Source organism: Thamnophis sirtalis, unplaced genomic scaffold (genome assembly GCF_051295495.1).
Source record: "Thamnophis sirtalis isolate CommonGarterSnake01/CBP01778 unplaced genomic scaffold, rThaSir2_p1.2 scaffold_9, whole genome shotgun sequence".
NCBI classification, from domain to species: Eukaryota; Metazoa; Chordata; class Lepidosauria; order Squamata; family Natricidae; genus Thamnophis; species Thamnophis sirtalis.
This window is the reverse complement of record NW_028261389.1, coordinates 49,355,330-49,375,108: the sequence shown is the minus strand read 5'-3', so window position 1 is coordinate 49,375,108 and position 19,779 is coordinate 49,355,330. Positions and strand designations below refer to the sequence as shown.

The 19,779-nt window shown below is 40.3% G+C and overlaps 1 protein-coding gene across 8 annotated transcripts in view; it reads left to right on the top strand.

Moving 5' to 3' along the window:
- The window catches only part of USP15 (ubiquitin specific peptidase 15), a 94,651-nt gene extending 77,238 nt beyond the window's left edge, over positions 1-17,413 (top strand). For 7 of the 8 annotated variants that reach the window (XM_087723525.1, XM_014072213.2, XM_087723526.1 and 4 more), the window contains 6 exons: positions 2,304-2,374; positions 3,091-3,206; positions 11,267-11,416; positions 12,657-12,760; positions 12,846-12,934; positions 15,591-17,413. In XM_087723525.1, coding sequence (XP_087579651.1) covers positions 2,304-2,374; positions 3,091-3,206; positions 11,267-11,416; positions 12,657-12,760; positions 12,846-12,934; positions 15,591-15,776 — 716 coding nt within the window. In that variant the 3' untranslated portion in view covers positions 15,777-17,413. Of the gene's footprint in view, positions 1-2,303; positions 2,375-3,090; positions 3,207-5,026; positions 6,359-11,266; positions 11,417-12,656; positions 12,761-12,845; positions 12,935-15,590 lie in introns of those variants that run through there. The other variant, XM_087723527.1, reaches the window with a different exon arrangement.
- The last annotated feature ends 2,366 nt before the right edge of the window (positions 17,414-19,779 follow it).

Below are 19,779 nucleotides of genomic sequence, written 5' to 3'. Positions count from 1 at the left end.
CCAGAATAGCCAAGTTTTTATAAAAAGTTCTAGAAAGCGCTAAGAGAGACATTTCCTTCAAGGACTTTTTGTGAAAATGGGAGTCCCCACAGAAAAAGTTTCCGCTCAGATTCTTTCCTTTTGAAATTCTTAGTTGGTGGGGCCGTCAGGACATCTTTTCTGTTCATTCCTATAGAGAACGAATTGAACTCAGTAGACTTTTCATCTACAACAGGTGATTATTATAGTGATAGTAAAGTAATTTAAAAAGAGAGAGCCATTTGTGCTACCTGATGTTTCTGAGTGGTGTTCAAGTTGAGCTCCCTGCAAAACTCAGTGTCCCAGTCGAAGATGACACAGGCATGAATGACTATTTAAAGTATACAATCCACACCCCCGTATGTAATGGCTCCTCTCCTAACTTGAGAAAGTAAAGACTCTTGAAATGGATTGTTTCAAAAGGAACCTTTAATCAAGCAGGATGGAAACCATTAGAAGCAAAGCAGCATCTGAAAACCTTTAGGCCATGCAAATGGGATTAAGCTGATAATGACCCCTCCCCTTTGACCAATACACAAGTGTGAAGATGCGTCCTTAACTCTTCTGCCCTGGGAGTCAATAAAGCACACGTTCCCATGGCTATCTCTAGTTAGACATCAAAGGTATATATCCCACATGGCTACCATAAACATCCCTCCAGAGATGTTGGGACCTTCAGTCTCCCGGAGACAGGAAACCAGTTGTAAAGTTGTAAAACTCAGTTGTTTCAGATGTAGCTAATGATTTAACTCCGAGGCCTCCTCCCAATTGAATGGCAGTTTCACTTTTAGGGATCTGACACCCCTATTCTTAGTATGATTACAGTTGCACCTTGTCAAAGACCTTGGTATCCACAGCCATTTCTGTGAATCCAAAAGAACCCCAAATTAAGAGGGTGCTATCCACAGAGGAACATACTGTATTAGGAGTCAAGATTCAGAAAATGCCTTAATAAATAACTCATTCCATTTTGGTTGGGTTGAGTCTGAGCTTATTTTCCCACATCTAGTCCCTTTTTAATTTGTTTGTTTGTTTATATGTTGTCTTTTATTATTTTTACAAATAAAAGGCTGCAAACATAGCCAACATAACTTCCTCCTCCTATTTTTTCCCACAACAACAATCCTGTAAAGTGAGTTAGACTGAGAAAGAGTGACTAGCCCAAGGTTACCTACCTGGTTTTTATGGCAAAGGTGGGATTTGAACTCAAGGTCTTTTGCTTTCTAGGCTGGTGCCATAACCACTGAACCAAACTTACAGACATTGGGTCACGATTTGTGCCTTTTGCTCCATTTGCCCCAAAGTAGATATATGCAGATAACTATAACATGTATATAGATGATACCTCACCCTGAACTACTGGATGATTTTTTTTGTAAAACGTTTTTTTATTTTTCCTTTCAAATTCATTCTTAGATATACATGGGATGATTTTTTTTTGAATGGCTTAATATAGGTGTTAAATAGAATAGGGCAATCCATAATGGAGCCCTGGTTGGCCATATTTCTTTACTGCAATAGCCATCAGCTAAACCCCCCATTCAAAAAGTAAGAAAATTATCATAATACGGTGACTCCTCAAAGAGCATCCCAAAGGATATTGTGGTTGATAGTATCAAAAGTTGCAGAGTGATCCAGAAATAAAATGGATTTTTACAGTTCCACTGTCTACCCACCACAAGTTAACCATGATATTCTGTTCCCAAGGCTTCTGCTTCTCGATTTCTCTGCAGCTGTCATCAAGCCTTTGCAACCTTCCTCACAGTAGTGCACAGAACAGCCCGTTCCAGATGATCCTATCTGGACTGAAACATATATTCCAAGCAGATTATTTGTGGTCGGGTAGGGAAAAACATAAGCACACTGGTGGGGAAGGTGGAAAAAGAAAGGTACTCAAAATATCGACAGACAGGTTAGAGAGTGGAGAAAGAGGAAGAAGGCACATCAGTCTTACTTTATTCGTCCTCTAAGACCCATCTGTATTTAGTTTCAACCGAACAAGATGCTAAAACATGTTTTATATATATGTGTTCAAAAAAATATTGTCATGTTTGGGCACTTTTTAGTATAAAATTATAATAACTTTTGGTAGTTGATTTCCATGGCACTGCAAAATAAATTCATATATTTTTTATTTAAAAGTGGAAAATAAATAGATATGGTTATGATTTTCTAAAGTTCAGAGTTGTAATTTAATATTATATATTAACAATTGGAAGTGTAATCTTTCCTTAGTTGAAATTAATGCATAATTTCAAATTTTTGTATTATCTTTTTCCTTTTAGAAAGATCTTTTTTGGCTTTGGATTGGGATCCTGAATTCAAGAAGAGATACTTTGATGAAAATGCTGCTGAGGTATGTGATATTTAATAAAGAGAAAAAAAGTTGTTACACTACTTAAATATTTATCACTTTGTTTGAAAGCGGTAGACTAGAGTAATCAATTTGATCCTTCCAAATTATGTGTAGTCTGTTTACCATGGAAGAAAACATATATTTATTGGAAAAATTGGATACATTCAGGAAGGAAGGACAGTATCTACTGTCAGCTGACTGCCAATTTTGTAAAAATGACATGTTTTATCGAAGAGTTTACCAGTAGAATAGTTGCTGTTTTCAAATCAGATTCATTTTCCCTAGGCCAAGATAGGGCCAAGATGTAGAAGAGATCACCTGAGACAAATGAAAGTCTGCTTGATCAGTCTTGGGTTTAACATTAAAAAAATTCATCTGCATGCTTTGCTGTCATGATAAACTCCCTTCCTGAAAAAATTGTATAAAATGGAGTTTTCCTCCTTTCACCCTATTTCATAACTTATCCAAATTTCCCTCCACAAAATTAGATGAAACTGAAACATAACAAAATAACACTTTCACTCATGGATAATGTCTTTTTTTCAAAGACTTCCAAATAGATTAAAACTAGCAAAGTTCTACTTTCCAATTTGGCATATTTTTCCATATTAGTAAACATATACCCCCCCCCTTTTTTTTTTTTACAGAAAGACAAAAATCACTAAAATGAATTTTGTTTCATTTGTTCTTTTAACTCAAGAAATACTTCTCTTTAGGATTTTGAAAAACATGAAAGTGTGGAATATAGACCTCCCAAAAAACCATTTGTGAAGTTAAAAGATTGCATTGAGTTATTTACAACTAAGGAAAAGTTGGGTGCTGAAGATCCATGGTAAGAGCAAAATTTACTGAAATTTCTATCCTGAAATGATTATGGAATTTTCTAATAGTTTACTAATAGTTTTTAAGCTTAGTAAATATTGTATAATAGTGTGTGTGATGTTTTGTTCCAAAGAGCAATGTGTTAATAGCGTCCTAAAGAGTCACCTTTTTTCCAAGCTGCAAGAGCTATAGTTATTTAACCAGACCTATATTTACTGAAGAGTAATTGTTATGTAGTTTTGTACATAACTCACTTCCTTTTTCTCTTTTTTCATAACTTGTGTAGAAAAAAATACTAACAAAATCCCAAATTTATAATTCTACCAAATTAGAAATTAACATATTGGCAGTAATAAATTAGGTCAAAGAAAGGACTATATATTGCAGTAACTTGTAGAGAGGTTACAAATCATTTCAACATACTTATCCTATGAATCCCAGGCCGATGTACCTGTACACTAACACAGGAAATTCTCCAACGTTGGTAGAGACAGCAGCCATGCGTAGGTTAATTTAGCCAGTAAACAATGGACTGAGTCTACCAAAGTGATGTCATAGCTTCTGGGGAGTGTCCTCCCACTTTTTTAGACTCAGCAGATTGGGACTTGCTGTGCTGATTGCTTTCTGTGCTTCAAAAAATTAAGAAAAAACTTGTTAAATTGGCTATTTCAAATTAAATTTCCTAAATTCGCTTCCCCTGCTAATAATTGACTTTCACAAGGCAGGGGATCGCATTGCGGACTTCCAGCTCCCTCTTGGAGCTCTGGGCTTCGCAGCTCTTCATGGCTGAGGGGAAAAAGAACCACGAGGCGCCTCATTTTTCCCTCAGCGCTTATCAGGCGTCGTTGCTGCCGGGCACTGGCCGTTGGAGGCTACCGCCCATCAGGCAGCCCTTCCAGCCTTCTGGACCGGCTTTCTGGCCATTGCTGCCGCCGCTAGATCAGCTGCAGCCTCCACCACCACTGCAGCATCGTGGACCCAGCCAAGGCTTCCAGCAGCATCCTCTGCCTCCGCGACTTCTCTCTCGGCCATGCTGCTTTCTGGGTCATAAGCTTTCTGCCTCAGCGGCCATTTTGTATTGGCAGGAAACCTCTGATGGCCATTTTAAGGATCACAGTGAGTACTGGCCATGTCTGTCTCACCAGATCAAGACCCACAGGCTCCTCCGGACAACCAGGCCTCAATTCCCCAGGCTGATCCCCCCCCCAACCAGGGCTTCCAAACGCAGGGCCGCTTACTTTGGGTATCCTGACAGAGGAAGGGGGCGTAGCTCAACAGTCCCCCCCCCCCCAGGAAGGCCAGGGAGAAGACTAAACATTTGGAACCCCATCCCTTCCAGGTTCAAAGGCGGGTTGAGGTTAGCCCTCCTCCAGATCTTTCTTCAGACTCTGAGGAGGAACCCTCTCCTGCAGCCTCCATCATTCAAACTGAGGAAGCCATTGGTGCAGATGCCTAGGTTTACAGTGGGGAGGAATCAGACGGGGATAGGAGTCTCAGTCCTGAAGGTGAGGTGTTCTCCCATCTTTCTGGTGCTAAACGCTTCAGGGCCCTGCCCTATACACCTGAGATGGCAGCCATCATTTCAGATGCCATTGAACAGGGCATTGCTGCGGGACTAAAGCACAAATCTTCATCTTCTTCTCATTCCACTCCTCGCAGGTCTTCCTCCTCCAGTTCCAGGCATAGGGAAGGTGACCCTTCCGCCTCCGCTTCTTGGAGGAGTATCCGACCAGAGATTTGGACCTGTCTAAGGATGAGGGTCTCCCTCCCGACCCCCCTTCATTTGTTGGTCTATTTAAACCAGCTGTTTTTCATTCTCTTCTATTCAAGGCAAGAAAGCTCAGGGCATCCCAGCCCCGAAGACTCCTCAGGGGGCGGAAGCGGACAAGACAGACACCACGGATCCTCTCTTCACTCAACCTTCACTAGAGAAGAAAGTGATACCCTCCCCCAGATTATTCATCAATGTGCTCCAGAACCAGAGGCTGTCTGCAGGTACAGGTCCTCTCCCTTCAACATTGGACAAGCGGCTGTACAACGTGGGTCCCGACCTCGCCAAAGCTCTCGATGTACCCTCTATTGATTTACCTGTGTTGACTTTGTCCTCTCCTAATGCGGCTTCAGCTGCTCCTGAGGAGACGCTTTGCCTGGAGGATAAAAGAATCGAACAGACTCTTGTCAAGGTCCATCAAGCTGCGGCGTGGGCTGTTTGAGCTGCAACCTCCTCCTCATTCTTTAGCCCCTCTGCCCTTCTGTGGCTCAGGCAGCTTCAGGAAAGGATTCCTCCTAGAGATTCCAGGGCTCACAGAGACATTAATAAACTAAAGGCGGCCCTGGAGTACACAGCAGATTCAAGATGCACTCACTTCGGACAATTCTGGAGAGTGTGTGCAGGAACGATCTCTTTACCTCAATGGACCTCACGGAGGCTTATCTCCACATCCCCATTCTCAAACGCCACAGGCAGTTCCTGAGATTCGTTTACGCTGGCAACCACTTTCAGTATCGGGCCCTCCCTTTCGGGCTGTCCTCAGCACCAAGGGTGTTCACCAAGCTACTGTCAGTGGTCGCATATCACCTTCGAGCCTATCCCATACGGATATTGTGCTACCTGGACGAGTTGAGTTGAGTTTGAGTTTATTAGTCTTGTATGCCGCCCACTCCCGAAGGAATCCGGGCGGCTTACAATAAACAAGGGAAGGGGATAAATAAACAAAACAACACTTTAAAATACACAACAGTCACAGTTTCCATGGGGCTGGATATTTCAACATTCTTTTACTGTCCAGGTCGCACAATCAGGCTCTTCAGGACCTTCACACTTCCATCGGAGTACTGCAGGATCTGCATAAACCATCAAAAGAGCCACCTAGTCCCCACCTTCTGATTGGTCCATCTGGGAGCCCTAATAGAAGGTCTCCCTATCCTTAGAGCAGCAAGTGAGCCTTAGGGAGCTAGCCAAGGAGGTACGGAGGAAACATCTGGTTCCACTGCTTCTATTATCCCAGCTACTCGGAAAGATGGTCTCATGCTTCTCCATCATTCCGTGGGCACGGCTTCACAGCCGATGCCTTCAGTGGTTCCTATTGCCGTACCGGAAGACCAAACAGCAGTTGTTCCCTAGTGAAAGTCAGGTTGACCCTAGAGGTGCTCCAGTCTCTGGATTGGTGGATCTCTCCAGCCATCTGGATCCGAAGAGCCAAGGTGGCACAGTGGTTAAATGCAGCACTGCAGGCTACTGCTAGATCAGCAGGTCAGCGGTTCAAATCCCACCGGCTCAGGGTTGACTCAGCCTTCCATCCTTCCGAGGTGGGTAAAATGAGGACCCAGATTGTTGGGGGCAATATGCTGACTCTCTGTAAACCGCTTAGAGAGGCCTGAAAGGCCTATGAAGCGGTATATAAGTCTACTGCTATTGCTATTGCTATTGCTATCTCTCAGGGGTCCCTCTTCAGGAAGCCCCCTCGTATCGTAATCACGATGGACGCAAGTCTATTAGGGTGGGGCACTCATCTTCGAGATCTGGTGGTCCAGTTCCAACCTCGCTCACAGTATGAACAAGCTGGAGCTGAGGGCAATCCATCTGGCCCTCCTCCACTTCCAGTCACTGGTACGCAACTCCCATGTGTTGATCTGGATGGACAACACCACGGCCAAGGCGCATGTCAGCCGCCAAGGAGGGACAAGAGCTGTCTCATTCATGGACTCTGCCTTTCATCTGGGGATCTGGGTGAAAGCCAACCTTCTCTCTCTCCAGGCTGAACACATGTCTGGCACCGACAACATGAGGGCAGACTGGTTAAGCCGCACTACGATCAACCCTGCAGAATGGAGTCTGAACCCTCACATTTTCAGGCAGCTGACCATGAGGTACGGGCTCCAGTCCTGGATCTTTTCGCCACAAGAACCAACAAGCAGCTTACCCATGTACTTTTCTCGATACACGACACCAGGCGCGGAGGGGTGGACACTCTGAGGTGCAGGTGACTGAGGTCTCCTGTACGTCTTCCATCCCTTCCCCCTGATTCAGAGGGTGATTCGCAAAGTGCTGGAAGAAGAGGCAGACGTCATCCTAATCACCCCTCATTGGCCACGCCGACCCTAGTATGCGGACCTAGTCCATCTATCGGTGGGTCCAGCATGGCGTCTTTCCAAGATCAGATCCCTTCTACATCAGGGATCCATTCATCATCCTGACCTTCTCTGGCTCAACCTAACCGCTTCAAGCCTGAGTGGGCAGATCTGAAAGCGGCTGACCTTTCCAACAATGTAATCCGGACTATTCAGGCATCTCGTTGCCCTTCCACAACTAAAATTTACAAATCCACATGGCAGGCGTTCTCAGTGTGGTGTTCTGCTAGAGGGTTTGTCGCCCTCGAGGCTTCGATAGCTCACATCTTGGAATTCTTGCAACAAGGACTTGACAAAGGGCTCTTGCCCAACACGCTTCGGCGCCAGGTGGCAGCTCTCTCTTCCGTACTCTCTCTGCACCGAGATGAGCCTCTCTCTTTGCACCCTCATGTCCGTCGCTTCCTTAGGGGCACATCTAACCTTTGCCCCCCGGTCGCTCATCGGTTTCCTTCATGGTACCTAGCCAGGGTCCTGGACTTCCTCACAGAACCTCCATTTGAACATCTCAAATCCGCCTCACTACAAAACCTCATTCTGAAATTGGTCTTTCTCATGGCCGTCACATCGGTGAGGCGGGTCTCGGAGTTGGCTGCCCTGTCCATCAGATCTGATCTATGTGTGTTCCATCTGGATCGAGTGGCCCTCTGCCTCGACCCCTCCTTTATCCCAAAGGTAAATTCGGCCTTTCACCACTCTCTGGATTTGACTCTTCCAAACTTCTGCCCTAACCCTGCGCACAGACTCGATGGATGTGCGTACTGAAGCTCTTTTAGATCATTTTTTCCCAATAACAAAGGGCTTAAGGCCTCTTCGTTCATGATAGGGCGCTGGATCAGATCTGCCGTCTGAAAGGCTTACTTGGCTCATCAACTTACTCCTCCGTCCAACATCAGCGCTCATTCAACGTGGAGTGCGGCAACCTCAGCGACGTGGACCACACAAGCCTCGGTGGAAGAAATCTGCAGGGTGGCTACCTGGACAACACCTACCACTTTTATCCGCCACTACAAGGTGGATAGATATGCTTCTGCAGATGCAGCATTCGGCAGGCGGGTGCTACAACAGGTGTTCACTTCTCCAGACTCATAGGCCATTCGCACTCCCTCCCGAGGACACTCCAAGCTTTGGTACGTCCCACGCATGGCTGCTGTCTCCACCAACGTTGGAGAATGGGGTGTTGGTTCTTACCTGATACGCCCCTTCTCTAGGCAGATGGAGACAGCAGCCAAAGCTTGGAGTGTCCCTGGGAGGGAGTGTGAGTGGGGCCTTTCTGATGCGGGCCTATGTCTGGACCATTTGGTGTGAAAGATTTGGAGCAGGGATCGACAGAAAGCAATCTAATGCAGCACAGCAGTCTACTTATTCTCCTTCATCAAGAAAGCGGGAGGACACTCCCCAGAGGCTATGACATCACTTTGGTAAACTCAGTCCATTGGTTACTGGCTAAGTTAACCCACGCATGGCTGCTGTCTCCACCTGCCTAGAGAAGGGGCGTATCAGGTAAGAACCAACGGCCCATTTTATCTGTAAACTTTATGGCTCCAAATACTACTCTGTAATTTATGGGAATAAATGACAAATATATATTCATATGGGTGTATACATATAGCTGTCTCTTGTTGTGGGATCTCCAAATGGGTTATTTTGTCCTCCCACAATGACAGTAATGAAAACATTTGTATATGAGGCTATAGGTTACCACTGTTTTTCTCACAATAAAATTCAAAACAATATGTCTCTTAGGGTGTGTTTGTGTCTAAAATAAAATATGTATAAAATCTAATTATAATTGTAAATGAAAGTAATCATGTGATCATAAATGGTAGTATATCATTTTGGAATAGGAATGCTCCAATTACTGCACAATTGTCCTTATCCCTCATGCTAGCAAGATTCCCCTTAAGATAATACAATATCTGGTGCCAACCATGAACAGATGTTCTGGTTGACTTCAGGAATTGTGGCACTTGCAAATATTGCAACTCTATACTGGTTAATGGGAAAAATCTCAATATTTAAAGCACATCTATATCTGCTTTATTGACTACAAGAAAACCTTTAATTGTATCAATAATTAAAGCTGCGAAGATCCCTGGAAGATTTGGGGGTGCCAACAGACATGCTCAGGTTGGTAAGGATGCTGTACACAAATCAGGAAGCCACTGTGCAAATACCATATGGAGACCCTGGTTGGTTCAAGATACAGAAAGGAGGGTGGCAATGTTGCATTCTTTCACCTTTTTGTTCAATCTGTATGCTGCAGTGATGATGAGGAAGCAGGAACTCTCAGAATCATAAATCAGAATAAAGATTGGAGGAAAAAAGATCAACAATTTTGATATGCTGATGATGTATTTGAAATATCTGATCAAAAAAGATTAAAGAAGAAAGTGATAGATTGGCCGCTTCAGAAAGATCAAGCTCAGGACCATTCTGATGAATTGAAATATAAAATTAACAATTGATGTTAAAACGATCAAATGCAACTTCCTCAATTAACTATCTACCCTCATCTATGTCCTTTTCCCCACTGCCAGGTCAGGGTCCGTCCCCCCCCCCGCTCAGTAGAACCCCAATCAGTGGAGCTAATGCATGTGGGGGCAAACCCCACTCCGAAATTTGGGACTGGCAAAAGCTGGTGCAAGTGCTGCCATACTATCTATGAGAGAAGTTGCTGACAGGAGTATTTCAGTTGCCCTCACCATGCATGGGGGAAAGGTCAGATTGGAGTGGTTTTTAATGGCTGCCACCTCCCTGAGGCCTGCCTGCTTTTTGCCTTCTCCTTTCTGCCCTGGAGTAAGGCTGGGCTGGGGCAACTGGGGCTTCCCTGGCATTTTGCCCTTCATAGGGTAAGAGGCACTGCTTCACACAATACTCTGAGAGCTTCTTGAGCATTTGGCACTTCCCCGGGCACAGCACCTTTTTGCTGCACTGCTGGGTCAGCCTACATTCCAAGAATGACCACTTTTTCCCCCTGCCTTCCTACACTCACATAAGACAGCAGCACTTTGCACACAGCCTGTGCCAGTCTCCTCACACTCTTGAGGCACTCCCACACTGGGACTTATTTGCTTAACAACCCATGGGATTGCTTAACAACTGTAATCAGGAATACAGGAACACAGGGATTGTGTTCATTGACTGAACCGGTCATGTGATATCTTGCTTAATGACCACTCAACATTTGAGATTCAGGTCCAAATTGTGAACATAAGTTGAGGACTATCTGTAGTGCACACTATTCTTTCCCCACAGCTAGCTACAGTTGTTAGAATAAGACAATGAAAAAACTAGACAAGAGGAAAATTGACTCACTTGAGCTATAGTATTGGATAAGACATTCCTTGGACAGCAAAGATGACAAAGAAGCAAGTTCTGAAACATATCATACCAGACGTATTGCATCTCTGGAAAGCAAAATCACAAAACTTTGTGAGATAAACACAAGATGTGGCATTTCTGGCTAGCATTCAGTACCTGTGTATCAGGCAATTCCTTTATTCCTTTATTTCTCCTCACATAAGCAACCTGGCCTCTGCCCTCCTTACTCCCGCCAGCTACCCCACTCACCTCTGGGTTGCAGATGGAAAGCACCTCATGTTAAGCTTGGCAGACAGATCCCTCCCTACTATATCTCTTGCCCAAGAGCAGTAAACTCCAGTCCCCCGAGTTGCCCTTTTTTGTAGATGAGCTTAAAGACTAGAAGGAAAAAGATCTGTATTTGAACAATAAAAGTTTTTTTACTATTTGCATAATAGGATTGACAGTATATTTCCACAAGTTTCAGGGGAAACAGAAAAATTATATTTCTAAGGTTTTAATTTGTAACAAGCATTTAATAAATTAAGCATAGTAAGAAAAGTTTATCTTCATATTTTTCTTGCCACATACTTTACTTAATTGTAAAATAAGTCTAACAAGATTTTTTGGTCTCTCTAGGTATTGCCCAAACTGTAAAGAACATCAGCAAGCTACCAAGAAACTAGATTTGTGGTCACTACCGCCAGTACTGGTGGTGCATCTAAAACGTTTTTCTTATAGCAGATACATGAGAGATAAATTGGATACATTGGTTGACTTCCCAATAAAGTGAGAACCATATCAATAATGGATAGCTTTTGTGTTACTGTAGATATCGTGGTATACTTTTACAAACATTTATTCTCATATTTACAAGAATATATATTAGGTATTTATAATATTAGATAATGAATCAGATACTAGTTTTTAGGTTGGTCATGGCCTTATTTTCTTTTGTCCTGATCATGGCCATTTAGCCCGAATGCTCATCACTGCTTCATTGATGCCAGCTGTGAAAGCCAACACCAGTATAATATATTCTATAATATTTATTATTCTGGCGAATATACATAGTGATGTAAATAAATTATAGAAATGTGATTGTTACATTTGGAACTTAACAATACTTTAGGTTATAGTTGCCTGAAAATGAACCTACGTATCTGATTAAAATTAAAATAAGAGGAAAGCGATAAGGCATAGGCCATTGGGTATGTTATATTGATTTGCCGGAGAATAATTTTGGTTTTCTGAAACATAGTTTACAGACTATAAGTTCATTATTATATAGACAAAATTAGTACACTTTAATTTGAATAGTATAGATGTTGCCTTTTTCATCCAAAAAACTGCTTGCTCTCCAGTGTTTTAATTAAATGTTAATATATTTCCCTACATTAAGTAATCACGCAATGTTAATTCCATATGTAGACAAAACTTTGATCATCCATATATATGTATAGAATTATTAATTTATTTCCAATTATGTTTCAGCTTTATGAGGTAAATCAGAGTAAGAAATCTTTCTTTCTTACCTGAAAGAAAAATGCTTCTGAACAAAATCTGAACATGCTTATGAATTAAGCTTGTTTGATTGAAGCAGCATAGAAATAGCTGGCAGAATGAATGAACACGCACGCACGCACACAGCAAATAAAGAATCACTTTATTTAGTACATTTATATTCTGTTTCCTTCAAGAAATACAAAGCAAATGCATATGTTCTTTCCTTGTATAAGTATGTTTACATATGGCATGAGATTGGTTGTCACTAAGTGAACTTCAACATTTTAACTTGGCCTTTTACAAGACAATTGTAACACAATAAATTATTTTAGAAACCATATCTGTTGATAAACTATTGTAGTTTTTTTTACAAAATCTTCACTCCTAGATTTTTAGTGTGATTCATTTATTGCTTTGCATTAGAATCTAAAACAAGGGCTTCACTGACTTTATTAAAGAAAATCATAATTACTAATATACAATTTTTAAAAACAAATCTCATTTGATCTTTTCTTTAAAATAGTGATTTGGATATGTCCGAATTCCTAATTAATCCAAATGCTGGACCGTGTCGCTATAATTTGATTGCAGTGTCAAATCACTATGGAGGCATGGGAGGAGGGCATTGTAAGTAATGTATTTTATATGTATGAATTTATCTTTATTATGGCTGTATTCAGCATTCTGGGTAAAATGATTTTTCTTATTCTAGATACTGCTTTTGCAAAAAATAAAGATGATGGGAAGTGGTACTACTTTGATGATAGCAGTGTGTCAACTGCATCCGAAGAACAAATTGTGGCAAGTATCAGTTTCCAGAAAAAGATAGCATTATTGCACAGAAACAAGATCCGAGACTGACTTGCTTATATAAGCTATTAAAAGTAATATTTACCATGCTATAAAACTAAAACTAATAATAATAATAATAATAATAATAATAATAATAATAATAATAATAATAATAATAATAGATCTTGTGGGATTTCCGTATACAAACCGACAAAATACTGGCGCATAATACACCAGACATCACACTGGTTGAGAAAAATAAGGTCACAATCATAGACATCGCAATACCAGGTGATAGCAGGGTCGCCGAGAAGGAACATGAAAAAATCGCAAGATACCAGGACTTAAAAATCGAAATTCAACTACTATGGCACAAACCAGCAGTGGTAATTCCAGTGGTAATTGGCACACTGGGTGCTATTCCAAAAGCACTGGAATTACATTTAAAACAGTTAAAAATTGACAAAATCACCATCAGTCAAATGCAAAAAGCTGCACTGCTTGGATCTGCACGTATATTACAAAAATACGTTACGACGTCCTAGGCCCCTGGGTGGGGCCCGACTAGTAACCAATGCCAAATCCAGCGAAACAACTGGCCGCTGTGATACAATTGTACAATAATAATAATAATAATAATAATAAACTTTATGCATTGTATCTTTTCAATTTCATCCAAAAAATCCTGAAAGTTCATTCCTGGAAGTAAGGTCTCCTGTGATGGCAAACCTATGCCACACGTCAAACATGATATGCCACAATACCAGCATTAACACCCAACCACTATTCTTGTTAGCATGCCCTATTCTTGTGTAATTTTTGGAGGCTGTGAAATCCTCATGAAAATGTGGTGTGCTGTCATGCATCCTCTGGACACTCTAGAAATTTCATGAGGAGGTATGTTCTTGAACTGTTTCCAGGGCCTCTGAAAATCACAGAACAGGTTGTGCTATTTCGTGGTTTTCAGAGGCTGCAGAAGCTGTAGAAGAGCATTCTCCAAAGCCACTTTAAGAACAAAAGCCTTGTGCAACCTGGAGCTAGCTCAAATGAAAGAGAACACTGCCTGAAGGTAAGCAGTGTGTGGCGGTTCCTGTGGATACACAAAATTGGACTATATTTTTTTTAATGAATATGTAAAGAATTGTTCCTCTTTTGAGGGGGCTTCGGTGACATACCAGAAGAGTCAAATTAGGCATTTTCTAAATTTTTGACACACCAAGCCCAAAAGTCTTGCCATCACTGTCCTAGTAGGTTTGAGAAGTATCAATTTTTGTAACTGATGGGAAGGATCAGTAGCACTGCATGTAACATGTTCCAAAATGTTCTGCCTTTTAAATACTTCTCGGCTAGCTCCACCATAGCTAGTTTTTTTAAAAAACAAATATGTAAAAATCAATCTTTGCTAAGACTTGATGTTTCCCAAGTGTTATTTTTAATTTTTAATTTGCAGATTTAGGAAAAAAGAATTGCTTTTCAATTGCTCTTAGCTTATGCCCAAACAAGATTTTTAGTCCTCTTTTTTTCAGTGAGCAATATATAATGCCAATATATTTAAGATTATTCATTGCCTCAAGTTAGCTTAATAACTTCATCTCCCTGCCCTGCTTAGTTCTATGTGATCAAATTTGATTGATTGGATAGCATATTGAATGTCAGATAAAAGTGAAACAGCATTGTTTTCCATAAATAAAATTCATTGACAGTCATAAAAATTTCCAATATACTTTATGAGTAGAAATAAGTATAAGCTTTATAAGGATTGCTGTTTAACAGAAAACGTTAAACCTGAGAGTGGCTGAACAAATTTCATCTTAATCTTGTTTTCCTGATATACCACATTTTTCGGAGTATAAGACGCACCAAAGTTTTAAAGAGGCAAATTTTTTAAAAAAGTTTTTGCACCCTGCAGACCTCCCAAAAATGGCACATTTTTTGTGAAAACGCCCCCCCCCTTTTTTTTTTTCAAAAAAAGAATGAATAGCCTTTAGGAGGCTTGTAGAGTGCTCCTGGGGGGTGGGGTGCCCCAAAAATGAGCAAAAAAATGGCCCATTATTTTGCAAAAACTGGCTCTTTTTGTCAAAAAAAGGGCATGCATAGCCTTTAGGAGGCTTATAGAGTGCTCCTGGGGGGCGGGGGGGGGAAATTGAGCAAAGAAATGGCCCGTTTTTTGTTCTTTCTGCGTTCCCCAGCCCCCAGGAGCACTTTGCAAAGCTCCTAAAGGCTCTGCACAGTCATTTTGGTGAAGGGTGCAGGGTTTCGGGAGGCAAAAAATGCTGTATTCAGTCTATAAGACACACCCAGATTTTCAGCCATTTTTTTTTTTTTTAGGAAAAAAGGTGTGTCTTATACTCCAAAAAATACTTCCCGATAATTTTCTTTATTCATTTCTGTCATGGTCAGTTTTCATTCATGCCTTGTAATGGGCTACTTCTGCATGTATTATCCATGTGCAAACATCTGACCATTACTAAAGCCCCAGGAATTAAATACGATTATCAGTATAACTATTTGCCAAAGATAGAGCCTAGTTATTTATGTATCAAAGTAATAGAATGAATTGTATTGTCCTTAATTTGAATATATTTTACTATAATAAAATTGAAAATTAAGTAATTAAAATGGATAGTTTAACTTTGATAATTAACATTTTCTCTTTTTTTTGCAGTCCAAAGCAGCTTATGTGCTCTTCTATCAGAGACAAGACACAATCAGTGGAACTGGTTTTTTTCCTCTTGATCGGGAAACTAAACAAGGTGCTTCTGCTGCTACAGGCATTCCATTAGAGAGTGATGAAGACAGTAATGAGAATGACAATGATATAGAGAATGAAAATTGTATGCACACTAATTAATCGAAGAACTAGAAGCCATACAGAGAAGAACTTCCTGATGGGAGCTCTCGATTTAAAAAAATGAAATTATCCACCAAATTAAAAATAAAATCTGAGATGGGAAATTTCAGATGACAGAATGTAAATCCTTGTTACATTTTAACTTGTGCAGTACCTGAAGTGAAACACAATGAAAACATTAGAATTTGTCTCTAATATCTTTGCAATCTTGTATTTACAAGCTATATAGGAAATCAAAATAAATCCCTTTACAATTTCTGCTGCAATCTGGATGAATTACAGTTTCTTTGTTTTGGATGCAAATTAATATTGACAATTTGTGGATTTGTTCTTTGTCTCAATACCCCAAGAATATTACCGCAAAACCTCCGTTTTTCAATGGATATGTCCTTAAACCAGTAACAAAAACATTGACTAATATATTCAACTCAATGCAGCAACATTCTTGGAATGTCAGATTTTCAAGTTTCTCCCTCAAATGTTTATTAAAAAGAAACTTAATCATGATAAAATGACTTGGAAAAGGTGTTTTAACCTTTTGTAATAAAAGTAATCTTCCAGAATATTATGTTCATCTTACTGCTGCTGTGGAACAGGTTCTGGATTTCATGCTGCATTAAGGAATTGAATTTTTCAATTAAATGTAAGTATCCCTCATTGCTTGTTGGATCTACTTTGTAAACATAATCCCTGTTATCTTGTTTATAAGATGTGCGTAACTTTAATCTGGTGTCAGTCCAAAAATTTTGACTGTGCTGTAAGTCCCTCTTTCTCCCAATTTTTAGTAGTTTGACAGTTTGCAAACTACATACAGTGTAATAGATTCCAATTTTTAATAGTATACTGTATTCATAGTAATGACTGTGCATCAAGCTTAGATGACTTTTCCATATAACTTGCCTTCAAATTTGTTAATGGGCAACTGGTTCAAAGGTAGGTCTGCTAATTTTTCATGTGCATTCTTGGTGGATTCACCATAGCCTTACATCTTATCTCAAAAGATAACTTTACTTAATATAGAAGAATTGGCATTTGCATGTTCAAGAGTCAGAACCTGTACAATAAGTAGATAAAGTATACATACCTTGAATTGGGTTTTAATCGTGTTGAAGGGATGCCAAAAATAAGTGTGACTGTTTGAAATGTTTTTGTTTGCGCTTTCCCTTTGATAGTTGAAGTATTGTTAATACATACACAATACTATCTTTGATAGAAACTCTCTTAAGTGTGGAGGCACACTTCACATATCTACTACCTAAGGTCCCACCATTGTTAAAGCAAAAAGTATGATCTTCACTTGAACTAAGCAAATACAATAGGTTATAAATTGTGTATTGTAAACAAAGTTCACTCTGTGAGTGCACATTTTGGTAAATTATTTATTTATGTTAGCATTTAAAAGTTTAAAATAGCATTTGACCAGGATAAAATTAGGTTTGTGGACATGGCTTTGCTTTATACTTTGATATTAAAAGCTGGTGTTTAATCCTGGTATTTTAAAGCTGCTTTTTTCAATGTAAGCTAGCCTCCTGCATGACAGAGGTTATAAATTGTCTGCACTTGAGTTCACTTGGGTTTACATTTGAAATGCGCATGTTTTATTTATAAAAATTTCAATAAAGCTATTCAACGCCTTATTTAGTTTTCTTGATTTTTTTCCAAACCTTTGATAATGGCTGTGTGGTTATAGAAACAACACATTTCATTTAATAGTGAATATGCCATCATTGAATCAAATACAAATATTGGGCACAGCCAAATTTTCAGCCATCTTGAAGATCTGAACATCGTTGTTCTGAAAATGGGTCTTTTTTGAATTGTACAGTAGCATGAATGAGTGAAACCGGAGACAATTCTTCTCATATTTACACTGAACTGATTAAAATACTATCAGCAATATGTATAGGACTGACATTTGAATTGTATGCATCTCAGAAATGCCTTATCATTATTTTATTTGACATCTTTCACATAATGCATTGCTTTATAAAATTGGTTGGACAATTATATAATTTACACTTGTATTTTCCAAGCAGCTGATTTAGAAAATTATACATAATATATGTTCATGTGTAATAACTAAGTTCACGGCCTGCTTAGACCTGGTTTGCTTAACTATGATTGTTAAAACTATAGTTGCGTTTGCATATTAAGTGGGTTTGGCATAAGACCAAAACCAAACCATATCATGTATTAGTGTGATTTATAAATCAAGGCAATATACAATCTTGCTATGCTAAATTAAACCCCACTTTACTTAACCTCTGTCCCTCCTGATTGGTGAAGACCACCTGGGGAATGATAGGCAGTTGGTCCAAATGGTAGTTTGCCTGCCTTGAAGGTGGTAGTGTACCCCTCCTCAAGTCAATGCTGGACGCAACTTCAGAAAAAGTTGAGGTGATCAGGCTGTGCCTTTAGTGGATTCTGGAGAAATGAGATTATATTGATAACATTTCAGGCAAGTTTCAGATTGAGGCAGACTATTGGGATACTGATCACACTTTTTGATGACTTCTAGCAGAGCCATGGGAGGAGGGATGCTCTGTTTCTCCTGGATCTCTCAAAATCTTTGCATACCATTGATTTGTGGGACCTTTGATTCCCAAGAGGGATTAGAGATTGTGAGATCTTTGAGTCCCAAAAGGGATTAGGAATGGGGATACTGTGTTTTGTGATTCTTTTATAATCCGCTTCAGTCAAAGCTGACAGGAAGAGAATGTTTGTGGCCAAACCCCCTGAAATGTAGGGTACCACAGTACTTGGGAGTCCTCAATCCTTCTGAATAATATATCCATGGGACTGCTAAATTTCATCATCTCTAGCAGCATCAGTACTGCACATGCATCTTAGGCTGACCAAGTAAAATTATCAAGTACTTGTCCCAATGTCTGGATGTGATGAAAATTTGGATCGGGTAAAATCAACTCGGGTTCAACCCTAGCGAGACTGGCTAATTTCATCTTTAATCCTGAGTAGGGTCGCACCTCTCTATTTAGGACTGGTACACAATTTATGATTTTTCTGTTACCTGCAATCCTGCTTCAAAGATCAAGTGGAAATCGTGACCAGGAAAATCTTGTACATCAGTTGTACCCATTCCTGGACCAGGAGATCCTACAGAAAGTCACTCATTTCTGGATCACTGCACCTGTAGATAACTGGAGTGAACTCTATATGGGGCTTCCCTTAAAGACCATTTAGAAGGTGCAGTGCTCAGAATACAGCACCATGGGCAGTACTGGCTACACTCATGTAATGCCTCTGATTCATGACTTGTACTGACTGCCAATTAGCTTCTGATTGAAATTCAAGGGTTGGTTGCCAGCTATAAATTCTTCTATGGCACAGTGTCATTGTAAAGGGTGGACAGGCACTATGGAGACTGTCCTTTAGACAGACACTCTGTCTAGACTGTCCTTTAGACAGACACTCTGTCTAAAGGACAGTCTCCATAGTGCCTGCCCACCCTTTACAATTGGAAAGAATTGATATGCATCAAATTAATTAATCAGACATTGTCATCTGATGAGATGCCGGCTACTTGGAACAGCAGTCCGATTCCCAACCCTAGATATGTGCATGGCCCCTGCCTTGTCTTTGAACAGTCCTTTAAAAAGGGAATACATATACAGTGGTACCTAAATATTACTCCTTAACTGGTTCTGAGAGGCATGAGTACTAAACACAATGAGTACCAAACAAAATTTTCCCATAAGGAATAATGTAGTGAATCACAAGGTAGCTGACATCAACAAGTTCTAGTTTGTGGGTTGAGTACCAAGCAAATGATAAGTACTGGGACAAAATTTTCATGTCTAAATGTGTTGAATACCAAATTCAAATGAGTTTCAAAGCAGTTATCAAGGTACTACTGTATTCAATCATGCTTTACTTCTCTGCCCACTTCATTAACCTGCCTTCAATGTTCCCTCTAATTTTTTTTCAGGGTGAGCGGAAAAGTATAGTGTTTGAGCGGCACAGTTTCATGCCTGAGCACCTAAGA